Source organism: Fusarium solani (genome assembly GCF_023522795.1).
Source record: "Fusarium solani strain SB1 chromosome Unknown bctg00000012, whole genome shotgun sequence".
Taxonomy (NCBI): domain Eukaryota; kingdom Fungi; phylum Ascomycota; class Sordariomycetes; order Hypocreales; family Nectriaceae; genus Fusarium; species Fusarium solani.
Window position 1 is genome coordinate 594,495 of NW_027072146.1, and position 18,032 is coordinate 612,526.

The window sequence follows — 18,032 nt, forward strand, 5'->3', positions numbered from 1 at the left end:
CTTTACGTTTCTTTACTCCCACCCACACCTTGATTAAAGTTTAATTCTATCATGGATCTATCATCTCCTCCATTTACACTGCAGGTCCTTGAGCCAGACTATCATGAGAAGCACAGCAAGCGAAGCGAGACTAGCCTCCTGCCGGCCACGAGTCGCGTCAAGGATGACATCGTCATCCCCCAGTCCGACAGTGAGTTCTTGGAGCGAGAGCTGCTCGTGAATCGACTCAACGACATCCATGACCTTCTCTGGATCTGTGGTCGGCCGATGCCGCCTCGGCCGCTCCATCACCAACGGCTCCTCTCTCGCGACATCGTCATTTGCGAGGATATCGCGCTTCACATGGTCTGGTGGAGGAACCGCATCTTTTTGAAGCCCCTCCCTCCCTACCTTCTGGACCCAGACTTTTGGAAAGCCCACATCGGCATCACGGCGGATGCCCAGCACATCGACGCGTACCGTGGAAATCTCGATGCTTGCGCCCGGGGATTTTTGTTCTCCTACACGGCCTTGATCGCCTATCGCAGCGACTTTCGGATCGCCAAAGAATGCGGTCTGCTACCAGACGCCATCAGCTGGGAGGGCTGGAAGGCGCTGGCAGCTCAGTTCCTGGAGAACCACCGCTACGACCGCGTGAACCCTCGATACTGGTACGGCGAGCTCCGTCTCAGCCGCCTCAACAAGATCTACAGCTTCCGAAAAGGCTTCCTATTCCGCGGCTACTCCAGAGTGGCATCCCACTCCGTCTACGGCGACCTTCTTCGCGACAACTTTTCCGTGCTGGCCGGTATCCTCGGTTACGTCGTGGTTGCGCTGTCAGCCATGCAGGTTGGGCTGAGCGTCGAGAGGTTGGAGAGCAACAAGGCGTTCCAGGATACGAGTTATGGGCTCACAGTGTTTTCTCTAATTGTTCCTTTGATAGCGGCTGCTTTTATCTTTTTGTTTGTTCTTGTCATGTTTATTAGTAATTGGAGGGCGACAAAGGCGTATGAGAAGAGGCGACTGAAGACAATAGGCGTAGATCATTTCTAGGTAGGAGCAGGAGACATCTGGGAACTTGAATAGCATGGAAATCCCATTCTCATTGACATTGCTATCTTCCATTTTCACCCGGTCCCTACTCCGCGAACCGAAGCACTGATACTCGTCCCGACTCGTCGTGTGCGATCGCGACAGTTGAGCCCGCTGCAGTTGCCCCCCACGATATTCTAGGGGCAAACAGAGGATGCGAGTGCTGCCTTTGAGGATCCAAGCGCCATCGAGACTCAGACCATAGCCTAGATAATGGGGGTTGTGGGGAGGCTGACGCCGGGCTTCCTCAATTTCAAAATCAGGACCACGAAGACTGTTGCTCAGATCAATCACACCAAGTTCTGTGCATAGTCGAGACTGATCGTTAGGGTCAAGTTGCCACCCTTTTTGCCACTCGCGGATTGGAAGTTGGATGCTTTGTAGAAGAGTTCCCGTCTTTAGCTTTAGGATCTCAATAGTGTCGTAACCATGATTGTGATACAACATCAATTCCCCATTTTGGAAAAAGGCAGGTGATTGTGATAGGACACCTAACTCGTGGCGCAACTCCTGAGTGGTTAGATCCCAAACCTGGATGGGCCCAGAATCGCCATCCAACGCAATCAAGTTGGAATCGTTTGATAGCGCAACAGCGTAAATATATGCGCTCCTCATTTCCGAAGACGGAAATGACAAAGAGGCTATACACCGTGATTGAAGAATGTCCCAGACCTTGATGCCCTTATCAGAGACCAAAACCATGCGGTTTCCGTTTACCAGAAATTGTTGTTCCCAGAGTTCGGCATTGATCTCCTGGATGCAGTCGCCAGTTGAGAGATCGTGTATCGTGATGGTATCCTCGACTGATTCCCCTGCCATCTGTTGACCATCAGGAGAGAGTTGTAACCCCTGGTAACCGCCGTACGTACCCAGACGGTTGCCGTTGGCAGTATCCCAGACAACTAAGTTAAAATAAGCTGGCCTTCCGATCAGAAGCTGGTTATTGCCTGAGAAGGTGAGGGTTCGGCTGCCTGAAACGTAGTCAAGCATCAGGTAACGGGTGGAATCAGAAGTATCCCAAAGTCTGATTGTATGGTCTTCTAAACCTGAAGCCAGATACTTGCCATCCCATGACAATACGAGCTTGTCGAGACGGTCGCTGCTTTCTTGATCAGCTTGCTTAGATGATTTTGATGCCAAGTCCCATAGTGTGAGCCCTTCGGAAGAAGTCCTGGCCAACAACTGTGGGCCTGGTAGGAACACCAAGTCGTGCCTCGTTGCGAAATCACCCCCAACATTTATTGATTGAAGGCGTACCCCTCGCTCGTTACAGATATTGATGACAACATCCTTACGAGTTGAGAAGTATGCGAAGCGCCTTCCGTCTTGAAAGGACACAACTGAAGGGGAGTTGGAAGTGGTTTGGAGTATCTGGGTGCAGATCTTCTCTGTCAAGTCCCAGATCTTGACTCTTTCATCGCATGAGCCAGAGACCAAAATTTCTCCAGAAACGAATGCGAGAGAATCGATGCCCTCATCGTGAGCTTTTATGCTCCAGATGCAATCACCGCTTGTAACATCCCAAACCCTCATCTCCCCAGAACGATAGGAACCTGATGCCAATCGCTGATTATCGGAGGAGAAACACATCGACATTGAGGCTTTGCAATCAAGCATTTGAAGCCGTTGTCCTGTGTCTAGATCCCATAGGATTATTGTCTGTGGCGAGGCTGATGCTAGTAGTTTTCCGTTGGGGGAGAAAGCGAGACATTGGATGAAGTTCTCGTGGCCTTTGAGTTCCCAGATGCGGCGTCCTGTGTTGGTATCCAGGAGCTGAATTGCTCCTTTGTCGGAACACACTGCGAGATGTTCCCCGTTTGGTGCAAACCTGGCAGTCATGCGATACCCGGCCCAATCGGCGAACTTGATTGAATGTGTCATGTCGCTCCAGCCGATGTTGTAGATTTCGACAGCATCATGGTCCAGTCGCACAAAACGCCTTCCATTCGGTGAGATGACCACACGGCGGATGCGATTGAAGTCAAGTTTCAAAACGCACCCACCCCAGTTTTGTCCCATCCTTGGCTTCATAATTAGCCAACTTGGCTCCTCGTGTGCGAAGAGCCGTCTTATCATGCTTCCAGAGGGACTGAACACGAGCGCTGAAACATAGAGCTGGAGCGGTGCTTCCAGAATGATGTCCAAGTGCGAATAGACAAATCGCCAAGCATCGTTGACAAGATCGGTGAGACCTATATCATTACTATGACGCTGCCAAAATATTAGAAATCACGGCTGGCCATTTTGAATAGTTGCGTACTCACAATCGTGCCCCGAAGCCTCTGAATCTTGTCTGGCCCATGCTCCATGAACCTTTGCAGGCTGAGTGCTTCAAGCCAGTACAAGTATTTCTCTCTAAGGAACTTGTCAATGGCCTTGTCGTCAGAGGTATGTCTGTCCCCTTGAAGTTGCTCCAGATGGTCGATCCAATAAAGGATAGCATACTTCAGCGGGTAAAGGGGATCGGGGCCCGGTGGCGTGATGCCCTTGGCGAGAACCCCCGGGCTTTTCAATCCATAGATATCTCTCCGGAGGACCTTCAAAGCTTCCAGTGAGCGTCTGAATAAAACACGATGCTGCTGTCGGGTACCAGAAGGAAATATGGTGTCTTTCCCGTCGCCAACCAGAAAATCTTGGGCTGACTGATGCACGAAATAGACGACATCTCCTTGGATGGTAAGAAATGATCCGCATTCTCCAATTAGATCCTTCAAAGCCTCTGGGCCGTAGGCCTGGAGTTCGGGCACAAGAGTCCGCAACTCATCCAGCGACAGGGGCCGATACGCAACACAAGCGGTAGCAAGGATCTCTCGGCAGAGCTCTGAGTAGTCTGAGTTCACGATCTGCTCGAGCATGCGCTTGTACAGCTCGTTGAGTCCGGTGCGGAGATGATCGAGCTTGGCCAATGTCTCCCATGGTTTGACAACAGGGCGAGCGAGCTCTTTGCACACCAAGGCCACCCATAGAAATGTGTCGTTTGCACCGATCAGAAGTCTTTGAAGGACTCCCTCTTTAGTTTTCTCGTCGTACCGTTTGATGCGCGTCAGCTCGTCAGTTTTGTATCTGACAAAGGTCTCCACTGCCCGGGATATGGAGTCCTTGTTCAACTCGAGCGAAACCGCGATCTTGTCGGCAGAACGAAGTTGCCCCTCGATGACGGGCCAGTTACGGCTCGACACGATCCACTTTGCGCTGAATGACTCCGAAAGTTCGATGATCAAGTCAATGAGCTCTTCTCTCTCGATGACACCGTCTCTTTGGTAAGAGCACTCATCCAGGGCGTCCACAACCAAGACCGCAGTTTGCAGGCATGAATTTTGAAGCATACTCTCCAAGATGGCTTTGAGGCTGAAAAAGTCCTCGAAGCACTTCTTGCCTTCCATGTCGTATGCTTCTCGAACACAAGGCATCAGCGTTGGCTGCTTCTTGCAGAGAAGCCACACGAGACCGCGGAGTACCGAAATGGCACTGCGAAGATGGTCCTGAGTAGCTTGGCAGAAAAAGTACGACAAAGACTGTGAGGATTCCTTCTCTAGCTCATCGATGATGCCGCAGAGCAACATCGTTTTGCCCTTGCCTGGGTCGCCTTTGATCCAGAGCAGCCGTCGGTCTGGGTCGCTCCGGAACCCCTGGAAGTCATCGTGGTCGAGAATCCATCGGTATGAATCCTTGAGGAGGCCGCCTTTCGTTTTCTCCAGTCTTTTTTTATCCGTTTGCGGGTTCACAATGTGCAGATCCTTGAGGCACTCGTTGTCCTTTTCGTCATAGTGCATCTTCAACAGGCCTCGTGTCTGCTCGTTGACAGCTGACTCGACCCCTCCCACAGCCGACGTGACGGCTTGAACATCCAGACGCAAATTTCCTAACTTTTCATCGATACAACCGAGCCGTGATTTGAGAACCTCAGAGCTCTTCTGTTTGATCTTTTCACGAATGGCCTCCTCGGCCTTCTTGATCGAGTTGACCTTTTCCTGCCAGTCATCGACCTTGACGAGGTCCCTGACGAGAACAGCAGCCCAGTGCTTGTTGTACAGGCACACACTCTGCATCTGGTACACAAGTAGTTTCTTGTATAGACTGGCGATGTGCTTTTCGAGCAATTCTTGCAACTTGATAGTGGATTCGTCGGCACCATCGGCATCGAGAAGATCTGACAACTCCCAATACCATTGAACTGTCTCGAGCACGTGTCTGATACCGTCACGGTTGATACTTGGCTCGGTAACCGGGTTTGTGATGATCTGTCCGGATCAGTCGGCCACCATTGTATACCTAGGAAGAAGACAATACTCACCTCCATAAATGTTGTGATGCCCACCCATGCAACCGCAGCAGTCGGCTCTGACTTGACTGCCAACGCCACAAAGTCCTTGATGTTCTTGATGGGTTGCATTCCTTCCTTGATCTTTTCTTTCACATTGGCCTCTCTCTCGGTCTTTTCCACCCCTCTGTCGACTAGTTGCTTCATCTGGTCTTGCCTAACACCCGGATCCTGATTGATCACATTGGTCGAGGTTCCATCTTGTGGGGCAGGGTTATCGTCACTAAGCTGAACAGAGAGGATCTTCTCGTAGGCTTCGACCAGGCGTGGCTCATCTTCTTTGACATTGTTGTAGGCGCTATTCCAAATTCGAGTTCGAATTGGATCTTTCGGGGCGGTAACAACCGGAACGGTCGGCGACACCTGAGATTCTGGAGTGATTGGTGCAGGGGCGGATGATGAGGGTCCGGGCTGAGGCGGCGCCGAATGAGGCAGCGTATCCTGGCGCGTCCCACCGGATGGAGATGGTGATCTGCTGCTTCGTTTGGGTCGCAACGCTTGGAGCCATTTGGGTGCCATGGTCGGCACGAAGGTTTCTGTCTTTGCACTAGGAGAGAAGGAATGTCACAACGATTCCCAGCCGAAGAAAAGATGCGGGGTTTTCAAACAACAGGTCCTCTATACATACGGTTGTTCAAGAATCAGGCTGTGAAGACCATCGCTTCAAGCAGCCACAATCTTGGCCACCCAATAATACGACTGATAGTGGATCTAAACGCTGCATTTCTGAGATATGATTCGAGACTGGGCTAACCGACAGCCTCAATGTGCAGCCTATCAGGCCTTCAACATGGCTCTGCCTATCGCCTGCTTGCCTCGGGGGTACATGTGCAAGACCCATTCCTTAAAGGAGGCCTCAATCTGACTGCATGGGGGTGCGTAGGAGTGCGGATTTGAGCCAAGCCTGATAAGTTGAAGCATCGCGTTAGCCGAGAGCTTTTCAAGGAATACTTGCGGAGAACAAGTTCAAGATCACGGTGATAAGATAAAGCGGAACGGGAAAGAGATTCATTTTAAGCTCAAAGCACGTTAAGATTAAGGTTCGTGAGAACACGTACAAATCGTTTTAACTTTCTTCTCACCTCAAAAAGAACATCCCCTTCCTTCACGATCGTTGTGTAGATGTTTCGCCATGACTAGCTTACGGGTGGCATGACTGGTCAGAGTTGGAGGACCCATCGCGCCCCAGTGACGCAAAAAAAGAACTTGATCACGCTGGGGATCGAACCCAGAATCTTCTGATTCGTAGTCAGACGCCTTGCCATTGGGCCACGCGACCGATGCGTCAGGGGTCCAATATTTGCGTACAGGAAGCGCTGGGGAGTCTAGACGCACTCCCGAGGAGGTTTGTGCTGAGAGCCAGGCAGAGACTGTGCTTGACCTTCACAAGAGGGCACTGGGAGACGATTCACCCTTACAGACTTCTGAGTATTGAAAAGATTTCGCAGTTCATTAACTAACTGAAGTTGTCCAGATACTACAGGAATATCGCCTTCTTCCCTCTGGTCTTACTGACCTTACCACTCCAATGCTCCCTTATCTTTGCCACAAGCCACCCCAGAACAGAACCTCATGTCCACCTCAGTCACACCCTTGTCCCCACTCAAGACCTGCTGAGCAGGCCGAATCTCCTTCTTGGCCGCTTCCTCAAGTTTGTGGTGCTGATTCAAAAACTTTCTCACTTGGCTTTGGAAATACAGAGGGCCCTGCTCCATCTTGGGATGCATCTCTCCGTTGATGAAGACACCAGCATTGAGGTTCTTCTGGGCGTTGTTGCATAGCCACTTATCTTCACTCAGAATTCTCTTGAACATCTCGTCGATTTTCTTGAAGTCGGCATCGCTGGCGTTCTTGTGTCGATAGACTTCGTATTCCATTGAGCAGTGGTTAGCCGATGTTGGAACACATCTCATCATGTAAAAGAAGTGCGGTCTGTGCTGGTTAGCGGCGTTTCCGAAGCGAGGACTCGATACTTACGAGACGGTCATGCATGCGTTGGGGAAATAGTAGTTGCTGACGATTTTCAGACCCTCCTCTTCCTGCTTTGTCGTGGTGTTGGCGAAATGCTCAATGTTTCCACCCTTGGGATCAACCTTGTAGGCCGAGAGATCCGCAACTGAGGCAGCATCGGGATGTGCCGTCTTGCAATGGTAGCACTCATTGTAGTTGTCGGCCAAGGTCTTCCAGTTGTAGTCGCCGCTCATCCCCCAGGTATGGTCAAAGTGATAGTCCTCAAAGTTGAAGGACTCATGTCGCGACATCTGGTCAATCTTGTGGAAATCCTGAGACCAGGCCTCGGGCTTCTTGGAGGCGTCTAGATTCACCCAGATGAAACCTTTTGCATCCTCGTGGACATGAATTGGAAAGAGACCATTATTAGTCTTGTCGAATCCCTTCATGTCGAGATATCCTGGTGCCTTGGCGAGTTGGCCGTTTAGGCCATACGACCAGCCGTGATATTTGCACGAGAGGACACTCGACTGGCCTTGTTCTTTGGTGACGATCGGAAATGCTCTGTGCCGGCAAATGTTGTGGAATCCGTTGATCCTGCCCTCCTTGTTCTTGACAAGGAAAAATTGAAAACCAGCTTCTTCATATCGTATCCACGATCCGCTTTCTGGAAACCGAAGCTTGTGCGTCACCAGAATCCATTTCTTGGAGAAGATGGCTCTTCTCTCAAGCTCGTAGATCTCTTGGGAACTATACCAAGAGGCTGGCAGTGCTCGAGTTGTCGTGGTGAAAGAGTTTCGCCCGGCCGCACTCTTCTGGACCGAGATGGCTTTCTTGAGGAGTTTGACTACCAAGGCCAAGACGGCGGCAAAGGCAGCGACAGCCGAAAGGCTGCTACTGTCGAAAGAAGGGGACGTGGTGGGAGTCATGGTGGAAGGTGGCAGCAATGGGAGGTAGTGATGGCTTGTTCTCGATGGATAGATAATAGATTCACCTACAATCAAAGCATTGAATGACAGGGGCCTTTTATGTCCCATATCTACTTAGACAGGCCAAGGAACTCGTACCAATTGCAGCTATGCGAAGCGTGGAGGTATCATGATCCCGGTCATGTGAGCGGAAACTCAGTCTCAAAGGATACGACACATGTCAGAGGCGGGATTCACACGGAATAGCCGGGTGGAATCCGTGACAGATCCCGGGGATAGCCGGATTTTACTGATAGGGCCAAAGGTTCTCCGCAGTGATAGTAACAACAGCGTGGTTGTTCAAGAGAACCAACCTCGGTAAACATTACTTAATATCTTGCCAGGGAACAGACTAGGGTGACAGGTCAACAACATCTTCATTATCCCACCCAGTCAGATAGGGTCTGAGAATTCAATTTGAGCTATTTACTGTCTGTTCTGTCGCGCACACCAATTCTCGCAGCTCACAGATTACTCATGTCCCACCAGTCCAAGTCGGTAATAGGGTTCGTGCTCATACGCATCATCTGCTCCCAAGGCCCCCACAATAGATCTAGACTGTTCCTATCAAACCCCATTTCCTCAATAGAACCGGAAGGGACCACATGTCTTTGTTCTTGCAACGACTCTTTTGTACGGTGCTCCGTACTGGGACCATCCGATCTTGACGGTAGCCATTCTGGAGGTGACGCATAGTGCGCTGTGGACTCCCTCATATCGGTTGGAGAGGAGTGTATCTCAGACTCATTCGTCGCCCTGTACTCATCATCATTGAACCCAGTTTCACAGAGGTCCTTGTCGTTTGATGCTTCACCGGGGTAGGCTGGGAACTGTGGAGCGGCGATATCCATGATCATCCACATCAATGACCTTTTCGCTGCAACCGGGGTTGCTTCCGCTTCCTTCCCGTTCGACGCACTAACGAGATCAATGAAGTGCTCCAAGGCGCGTGACTGTTGAAAGGTGTCAGCCAAAAACTTGCTTTAACGCCTGAGCAGAAGGACCAACCATCGTCACACAGAGCGGCCAGTGTGCTGCCATCTGGACAATCAGTCCCTGACAGATCTCCAAGTTGCCTGTAGCCGAGTTCTTCAAGGCATCATCATTGCTGCGCGTCCAGTACAAGTGTAATGTCCCAGCGATAGCCGCCGCCTGGGCAAAGAACGGGTCTGCCAGATCGAGGCCCTTCTCGTTAGCAACCCTTATCAATCGGGAGATCCACGTGCAATGGCGGAGAGCCTTCTCAAACGATCCTCTCCAGAACGTGTTGGACCCAAGTCTCTGCTTGGAGGACTCGGGTGAGTATAAGAACGGGTGGTTCAGAACACAGTGAATGGCGTGGTAGGTCACTTGCAGCCTGAGCCATGGCAGCCAGTCCGCTCGGTTGTCTTGAACCTCTTGGGGAGAACGTTCCGGGAAGTTTACCATATTATAACTCAGCGAGATTGGAAACGACGTCTCGAATTCCAGAAGATCTGAGCATAGTGTGGAGTAGTCCGAGGTCGGCTGCCAGGGAGCAGTAATTGCGTCTTCAAAGCACCGCGATATGTAGAGTCTGACCGCTCCCCATAGACTACTAATTCTTGCAGAGTGGGACCAAATGTGTGGGAGAGTCTGCTCTCCCTCAGGCCGAGATTGTTGAGGGAACGGGGAACAGGTCACGGAAGTTTTCCATGTTTGAATAGTCGAGTAGTTCGGGCATTGCGCGTCCGCAGAAGAAGAGGGGGCGAGGACTGGTAGCCCGTAACATGCATCCAAAAGGTTGATGCTCCAAAATAGTTTCGAGTGCTCGTCGGTAGTCGAAGAGTTGTTCTGACCTTGGTGCCCGAGGGTCAGGTACTGCAAAATATTCTTTGCTAGCGTGGTGTTGAGGCCAGCCAGAGGTATATCGCCAGCTATTCAGGGTTAACAGCTATCATTCTTTTGGGGCTTATTACCTGCAAATCAGATTGAAAAAGGCCAGCAGGCACAAAGCTTGAACACTCTGCAAGTCGACAGTCCCTTCAGCGACCTTGAGCATGATGAGTCTTCGGGCAGTGTTCCCATAAAAGACTGGACTCCTCAAGCCGGCGTCGGAAAATCCGGCGCCATTATAGGTCACGCTCAACGCCAGGATGATACAGTTGAGCTCCACGCTGGAGTCTGGCGTTGGTGGGGACTCGGTGTCGAACAACCATAGTGGCTGGCGATGTATTCGTGTGAAGTAGATCTCGATTGCCCTTGTGATGGTCTCTCTCGATAGTCTAACCCAAGGGCATTAGTTTGTGTCTATATAATGAACCTGAAGGGAACTCACAGTGATGTGGGGGGTGCGTAGACTGACGATGGCGAAGAGGCCAATGTGGTTGACCCTGCACCGGGGGCTGAACAGGGGGTAACATCTTGTGTCCCCAGGGGGCTGTAATGCGTCGTTAGAGCATGGTCCATGTATCCACTCCCGTTTTACCCCATATCCCATGCCTGTCTTGACGTACTCTACCCTGCTTATGATCCTATCGAGCTTCTCTTCCAGCTGGGTGAGGCGGTTCGCCTAATACCGTCAACGAGAGAACATTCCACAACGATAAGATGAACTGTACCACTCTGGTCTCAACTCCCGCTGCAGCCTGTCCACTGTACTCTCCATCTGCGTAACAGCAAGCTTGGCCAAGTCGGGTGCAAGCTGAGCATCTTGGCTTCTGGCCCGGACAGCGCACCTTCTTTCGCCTGCAATTGTCGCAGGCTTGGGAGACACGTCTGTAGTTCCGTGCCCTACGTGTGCTCATAGTGTTCACTGCTTGAACGGGTCAATTCAAAAGTTGAGAGAGTGAAACCATATTCTGGTGGTTGAGGGGATGGGCGGAGATTCCGGTCATGTGATCGGGAAGAATCCGTCTTAGTCCCGATCGGACATGCCAACGCCGGTGGATTGACGTACAGTGAACCACTCACTGGCCACGGAATGCGATTGTCATCTTTCACTTTCACCCGGCCGATGAGAGAAAGTTGCGAATACGGTTATCAGGTAGAGTTGCAAATCCATGACTCAAGCTCGTCCATCAGGGTCTGAACACGACTGAGACTATCCCAACCGGGGATCTTCGGAGGCGTCAAAAGTATTGCCCGAGGAGATCAATCAGGATGCATCAAATAATTCGCCAACTACTATACTTCATGCTATCTCGGGGTCGGTCAAAATCACATCGTAGAATGTAACGAGGGGGCCGGCGTTGACACGGGATCCCCGGACGGGCCGAAGTGGGGACGGAGCGGGGACGGAGTGCTCCAGGCCATAACTCCGTATCGGAGATTCAGTGACAGGTGACAGTACGCGATTGCCGATGATCAGTTTGGGCTTGGAAGATTGATTCTGCAAGGTCAGTCTCGAAGTGAGATGGGGTTGCTTAAAAAAGGCATTCCGGACAGTAAAACAATCGGCCAGGTGATCAGCACAGGACAGCATAGGAACTCGATTCATCATTGAGAAAACTGGTCAGCTGGAGCGAAATGTATCAGTGAATGACACTTCGTCTTATGCACAAGGCCCTGGTCGTGACTTCAACGCTCCTTGTTGTCATTGTATCCATACTCATGCTTAATCATGGCATCAATAATCTCATTTCCCTCTGCGATGCTGTCCGGGTCCACTACCGGGCACGCCTGTCAGCGATGCCTCAAGGGGAATTTGGTTGCTGAACTCACTTCCAAGGCCGTAACTGTACTGAAAAGCGGGGCGGTCTCCTCCCCCAGCCATCCTTGACGACTCTGTATCGGGAGGGGGGTTTGCTGCCAGAGTTGGCTGTGCCTGAGCTCGTGGTGGCGGAGCTGTTGGTGCCTTGACTATTCGTCGATTGGCTGGTCTGGGAAGGCATGGTCGCGGAGGCAGCAGGTTGGTAGCAAAAGAGAATCAGGTACTGTCTTCGTGTCACCAAATGCCAAATGGGCGTCAAAGGGACACGGTTTTATGAATCAACCAGGATTGAGGGACTAGGAACAGCGGTGAATCCCCCTGGAGCACGTGCTCCGTATCTCGGTGTGCTTCGGAACAACACTTTACCACCCTCAGTGATTGGCTCTCGTCGTTCAACACCACACTTGGGGCGAGCTTGGGCTTAACCTAGGTTGGTGATAGTGGCATGTCTACCACGCAGATTGAACAATGCATGTTACTCTTCACTTGGCAGAAATATTGCAGATATTAGAGGAACATACGATAAATACCTAGGATTATAATCTTATGGGGTCTAATATTGTTTACGAACTGTAAAATTGCGTGAGTTTAAAACAAAAAGCTCTATGAGTAGATTACCCTATAGCCGCGTATCTCCACATCCGGCCAATCCTAGCATCGGCTATTTTGCTCCGGCCACCAGATTCGCTAAGGGAATTACCGCAAAGAAGGTGAGAAGAACGGCGCCTGTTTCGGTTACCTACCTAGGCGGATCCAATTGCGCACTTAGAGGCGGCTAGCAAGGTACAAAAGAAATTCTCGCCCACCAGCCACCTACTTTCTCCCAAGCAAGATGCCAAGTAGACATAAGGGTACTCCGTAGTAGGGTTTCTCTTCCGTCCAACCTATTTTTTTTTAGTGCTCTCAAGTTATACCTGTTCTGCCATCCGCACCGGTTTGTACTAATCTATGAATAATGCCGTTGTCTCATCCTTAGACGAACTGTCTCGGAATCCCGACCACCCGCCTACCAACACTCATGGGTCCATCAGTGCCGTCTGCGGTGGCCCCTTGGGGCAGGCGGCGGAGCATGATGCTGCTGCTCTTGATCGTGGCTCTGCCCGTCAACTCGAGAATACCAGGATGTGAAATTGCTGGCCATATACTGCTCATAGCCCTGCTGTGCGTATGCAAGCACTGACCGAGGGCGAAGACCATCAAGCACCGGGAAGGGAGGAGGGTAATACCCGGGTGTCTGTACGATCGGGTATACGGTCGCAACGGCTGGGGCAAAAGAAGCGGGATACGATGGATAGGGCATGCCATATGGTGCGTAGCTTGGGATGGCAAAAGTGGGACGGTGTTGGGGAAATGTATAGGTTGACTCCTGGGTTGTGAAGTAGGCTGAACGAGTTGCACAATGAGCGTAATAGCGATCAGATCGAGGGATAGGACAGGGTTGATAACCCTGGCGACGATGTCGCGGGATCTCTTCGACGGGACTGTCATTGGTTCCACGGCCGTAAAAAGCCATCAGAGCTGCAGCGGCGTTCTGTTCAACCCCAGACTCTTCGTTGGACTTGTTGATGTCGTTCTCGGCGAACGGCTCGGGTTCGTCGTCGGCTTTCTGAGCTTGGTCGTCATCGCTCTCGACCGTGTCACCGCTCTCGTTGCTATATTTATCTTCGCTGTCCTCGATGACTATCTGATGACACGAGTTAGCTTTTGACAATTACTAATGTCCCAACCATACCGACATACCACCTCTTTGTCGACGACATCGTCTTTGGGTTCAGCAGGAACCTTGAGGCGCACCCATGAACGACAACGGAGAAACGATTTCAGACTGAGGGAGTTGGAACCCCAGTTAGAAGGCCACTGCGCCTCGTCGTCTGGAGAGAGACTCAGAGCAAAGTCTTTCTCGAGGTTGGCAGCGCGACGGGGATGCTTCTTGGTGATGAGGTCGGCGAAGGGCTGTGCTGGCTTCGCGCGGACGTATCGCTGGATCTGCCGAGCACGGCAGCGAATGAAATCAGAAGGCATTTCGGTGGCAGAGGTGAGGGTGAGTGATGATCGCTTGGTAGACCAGAGAGCAGTTTGAGTTTGACAGATGAAGTACTACTTGATGGGAGGAGAGCTGTGGGATGGGAACAAGATTGCCGGATTCACAAGTGTATTATGTAGCTTACAGTCATCCTCTTTAATGTCAACCTCTTTCGTAAGCTTCAAAGCACAATAATCTATTGGAAGCAACATCTATGGCAACGCACACAGGCACTCCCCTACCCGTCTTCATTATGCAGTCTTCCCAACTCTCATGATAGAGACCCCACGGGAAGCGACACTAGAGTGTGATATAACACGGGAGGGTGAACGAGACGCGAAATGGCGGTCACGCTCGAGTGGGTTTTGACTACTCCGCCAAATCTAGTCAACAACCGTATAGACGGAAAGCCTCAACGTTATAGAAGAGCCTACCGACGCCAATTAGCTGGAGCGACGCTCTTTTGAATAACTGCCAGATAGCTGATAGCTAACATGCTAAACGACAATTTCTTTCCTACCAAGGCATTGGTGAAGCGCGACGGTCCGCAGATGGGAAGACTTAGGACTCTCGAAACATGACAGAGTTTCCAACCAGCCAAGGCCCAAAAAATATCTCCTCTACTTACTTCTAACTGAAATTGGCAATTCTTACCGATGAAGTGTGAGGGCATGCGCTGTTATCCGCGAGGCTGTGCCATTTTCTGGTGCCAAGGATGCCACTGTTACACAGGACTGGGCTGTGTTTTGATGACGTGTCGCACCGGCTGTTTAATCAATGGGCGTAGCAGGGGGAAGAGCTTGCGAGAAATCTCAAGGGAAAATTATACCGGGAGGTTGAAACAGCTGTGGAAGACGTGGTTGGTAGTGCAATGCTTAAGTAGTCCAGCCACACGGATAACTTGCTCAGTAACGTGTGCAGGCTTCTAACGCTGGGGAATACCGCAAGCGTGGGGGGGCTTCTCATTGACCATTATGTGTCCAATAGTCAAACGATAGATTTCTCATCAGACCTGTGGATGTCCAACATTGTCGTACCTTGGTGTGGATCAAGTGGTGAGAGATACTGGATGATTTGGGCCGAGTCCGGTGCGAGTTATACCTAGGCTGCCGGGTGCCCTATCACTCAGGCGCGGTTCGCAATCTTTTGCCAGCTATGACTGACTAATCCTGTGTCATGGTCTTATGCAATATTAATAGACCCCGTGTGAGGCCGGCTGCGGGGTCAGTCCACAGCTTTCTCTCTTCTCTCGAAGTCTGCCCTTTTACTAATTGCAGACAGTGCAAGGCAAAGCATCTCTATCTTGGTAAACCCCACTTCGAAGCTGTCTCATATGTCACTTGAAGCGGATTCAAGTGCAAGCTCACGGCCCTGCCGAAAACGACCATGGGTTTCGAGAGATAGGGATTTGGGACACTCAGAGCCTGACAGTAACGATGCCCAATCCGGAACAATTTCACCTAGGTCAGAGCTCACGCAACCAAATTTCGATCTAAAAGTCACTATTTTCCTGGATCAAACGAGGCAGGAAATCCCCCAGTCGGATTTCTTGTCGCATGTGTGGCGGCATGGATTGGATTCAGCATGTCACGTCTGCGGGAGACATATCAACAACAATGGCAACGACATTCTTCTTCGCACCATCACTTTCAACAAGTCCCACAAGCATGACCCAAACCGCTTCGACATTACCCAGGCTCCGGTAACGGCTCGTCCCATTCAGATCAATAATCGTCATTTCCAATGCGTTCGCTCTAACGGCCTTCTCTATCTCCCCATTTCCCACGCGTGGCACAAAGAGGTGGCCGAGATCCAATCTAACCGGCCGCCGGATGGCGTGAATATCCGCGATTCCAATCATTTCGAGGCCACTCGGCTAGTGTTCCAAACCACTGCTAAGATCCTCGCCGCGTTGACGGTAGAGTTTGGGCCGGTAGAGATATGGCACGACTACCTAAGCGTCCCGCAATGGCGAACCGACGTCCAACAAACCCTCATTGCTGCAATTCCTACGATATATAGCTACCCGCCCAAGACGATCATTCACTTGGATGACGTGGACTCGATGCATCTCAAGCATCTGTACGAAAATCCGTCAAAATCCTTGTTCTTGGACGGCTTGGTGGCCGTTACACGGTCTCGTTGGTTTGAGCGAATGTGGGTGACCCTTGAGTATCTTCAGAGCAACAAGGTCATCATTATTGGAGAAGATTTGGCCCCATTCAACATCACCGCAAATGACCTTCTCGATCGTCTGGACGACCATATATCGATTTATGGAAGAAACAGCACCGGATGGTGTTCACAAGGAGAATTGGTGAGAATAGGCTGTAATTGGGACATCAAGGTTTCGTGGACCGACATGGAGACGTGGAAGAACCGCCAAGATATATATCGTACCCTCGGCGGAGCGATTTTCATCATGGGCTCGAAAAAGTGCCGAAACCCGAATGACTATTTCGTTGCTCTTGATGCTATGATGGGAGTTGATCGGACGGGGCTCGAAACTAGTGGTACGGCCATGAGCGAACCATCAGACAGCTTCCAACAATTTCATTCCCTAGCGTGGAAGGCACTGGAGGACGGCGACTACACGCCTCTGCTCCTTACCCCGGTGGAAAGCGAGAAGGATGACCCCCGCGCCCCGTGGCTGAGAGGATACTCCAAGATGTCATCTCTCTTCTGGGACTGGGGTGTTTGCTACCGCAATGCCAAACATAGAAACATCATACGTGGTGGGCGAGTTCAACCAGATCTCGAGTCAGTTGGCGTCATAGAGGACTGGGATACACTTCATGTCACGGAAGAGTTTGACGATACTCTTTTCAAAGTTTTATCGCGAACGATACAGGCGAGCGGGGAGTCTCCTGAGGCGTTCTGCGGCGCATTCGACCGCATCTACCCTAAGGAAGAGATGAAGGGCATACGCATGGCAGGCGAGATGTTGAAAAACCCGACTGAGTGGGACTACACCGAAGGAAGCAACTATGAACTTGCCCGTATTCGAGGCCTGCTCGGAAAATGGTTGGCTTTGGAATGGGACTTGGAGTTGCAGGATGGACCAAGATACGCAGCTTTGAAGGGCTTGGCCGTCGAACTAACGACCTTGTTAGGAATGGAAACCGCACAGAAGCACACCACAGACACTCGCATAGGAGACATGTGGAGAGAGATAAACTGGCACCAAGAAATGCATGGGTCTGAGATGGAGGGCATTGCTCGTGTTCGGTGCAAGTTTTGCGCGGCACGCTTTATTTATCGGCTGACTTGCTGGGAAGAACCGAGGCCTGAGGCGGCCCAGGTGTATCGCATCCCGGGTCTTTTTTTTGACCTCACGGTCCCTGAAGGTGTTGGGATGGTTGTTTGTGGGAAAAGAATTATCGGCAAAATGGCATTTGGGACTCCAGCTTGCAGCTGTCGCCGCATGGAACCAGTGGTCATTGGGTAGAGATCTGATAAGAGATACAGTGATTTTAGGATTTAGGGTTGAGTTTTAGATTAGGGACTAACGTAGATCCTTGGTCTTTCTAGGGGTTTGCCAACTCTTGCCATATCTTATCAGCACCCCCAAATCAAAAATATCAAATCCAGAGTCATATTTGAAATATTTGATGGCCTGGAAAGCTAGATTTGCTATTTGGAATATTTATTTGATCGAATATATCGTCATGTATTAATGACTGTGTTTTTTGCTGTTGTGGCTGATGGCTTCTTGTCATCATTGCAGACAATAATAAAAAATTTGATCGAATATTTCAAATCCCACCATCTGTGCTCTCCACACGCAGAGACGCGGCAACCTCCCTCTCCAACCTCGTGCCGGATAACAACTTCTTGATTGGTACCGGTTACGCCGGTACACCCCTCGTAGGATTTGCGCTGTCATCAAACAATGCCATTGACTAGTTCTATGCCATGTTGCTGCAAACGGGCATGCCCTCATGGCTGTACCAGGTGACCATGGGGGCTTCAACCATGTGGGAGCGCTTGGACGGTCTATTTCCCGATGGTAAAGTCCACTCAGAACGG

General features: G+C 51.0%; 6 protein-coding genes across 6 annotated transcripts; 2 read left to right on the forward strand and 4 right to left on the reverse strand.

Annotated features, from left to right (window-relative positions):
• Nucleotides 1–51: 51 nt before the first annotated feature.
• MRS44_016197 (uncharacterized protein) lies at nt 52–1,032 on the forward strand (the record flags this gene model as incomplete). The annotated part of the gene is made up of 1 exon (XM_046277800.2): nt 52–1,032. One exon carries the CDS (start codon nt 52–54, stop codon nt 1,030–1,032), a length of 981 nt encoding a protein of 326 aa, XP_046125151.2.
• Nucleotides 1,033–1,117: 85 nt separating this feature from the next.
• Nucleotides 1,118–5,911, reverse strand: MRS44_016198 (uncharacterized protein; the record flags this gene model as incomplete). The annotated part of the gene is made up of 5 exons (XM_065617930.1): nt 1,118–1,137; nt 1,203–2,253; nt 2,329–3,263; nt 3,332–5,312; nt 5,366–5,911. 5 exons carry the CDS (start codon nt 5,909–5,911, stop codon nt 1,118–1,120), a joined length of 4,533 nt encoding a protein of 1,510 aa, XP_065474002.1.
• Nucleotides 5,912–6,909: 998 nt separating this feature from the next.
• Nucleotides 6,910–8,271, reverse strand: MRS44_016199 (uncharacterized protein; the record flags this gene model as incomplete). Its single annotated transcript, XM_046282798.2, has 2 exons — nt 6,910–7,324; nt 7,370–8,271. The coding sequence occupies 2 exons, from the start codon at nt 8,269–8,271 to the stop codon at nt 6,910–6,912; spliced, it is 1,317 nt and encodes a 438-aa protein (XP_046125150.2).
• A 503-nt stretch (nt 8,272–8,774) lies between these two features.
• On the reverse strand, nt 8,775–11,075 carry MRS44_016200 (uncharacterized protein; the record flags this gene model as incomplete). Its single annotated transcript, XM_065617931.1, has 6 exons — nt 8,775–9,263; nt 9,319–10,205; nt 10,294–10,553; nt 10,607–10,708; nt 10,890–11,016; nt 11,066–11,075. The coding sequence occupies 6 exons, from the start codon at nt 11,073–11,075 to the stop codon at nt 8,775–8,777; spliced, it is 1,875 nt and encodes a 624-aa protein (XP_065474003.1).
• Nucleotides 11,076–13,007: 1,932 nt separating this feature from the next.
• MRS44_016201 (uncharacterized protein) lies at nt 13,008–14,002 on the reverse strand (the record flags this gene model as incomplete). The annotated part of the gene is made up of 2 exons (XM_065617932.1): nt 13,008–13,664; nt 13,721–14,002. The coding sequence occupies 2 exons, from the start codon at nt 14,000–14,002 to the stop codon at nt 13,008–13,010; spliced, it is 939 nt and encodes a 312-aa protein (XP_065474004.1).
• A 1,437-nt stretch (nt 14,003–15,439) lies between these two features.
• MRS44_016202 (uncharacterized protein) lies at nt 15,440–17,909 on the forward strand (the record flags this gene model as incomplete). The annotated part of the gene is made up of 3 exons (XM_065617933.1): nt 15,440–15,467; nt 15,587–17,306; nt 17,792–17,909. 3 exons carry the CDS (start codon nt 15,440–15,442, stop codon nt 17,907–17,909), a joined length of 1,866 nt encoding a protein of 621 aa, XP_065474005.1.
• Between the last annotated feature and the right edge of the window lie 123 nt (nt 17,910–18,032).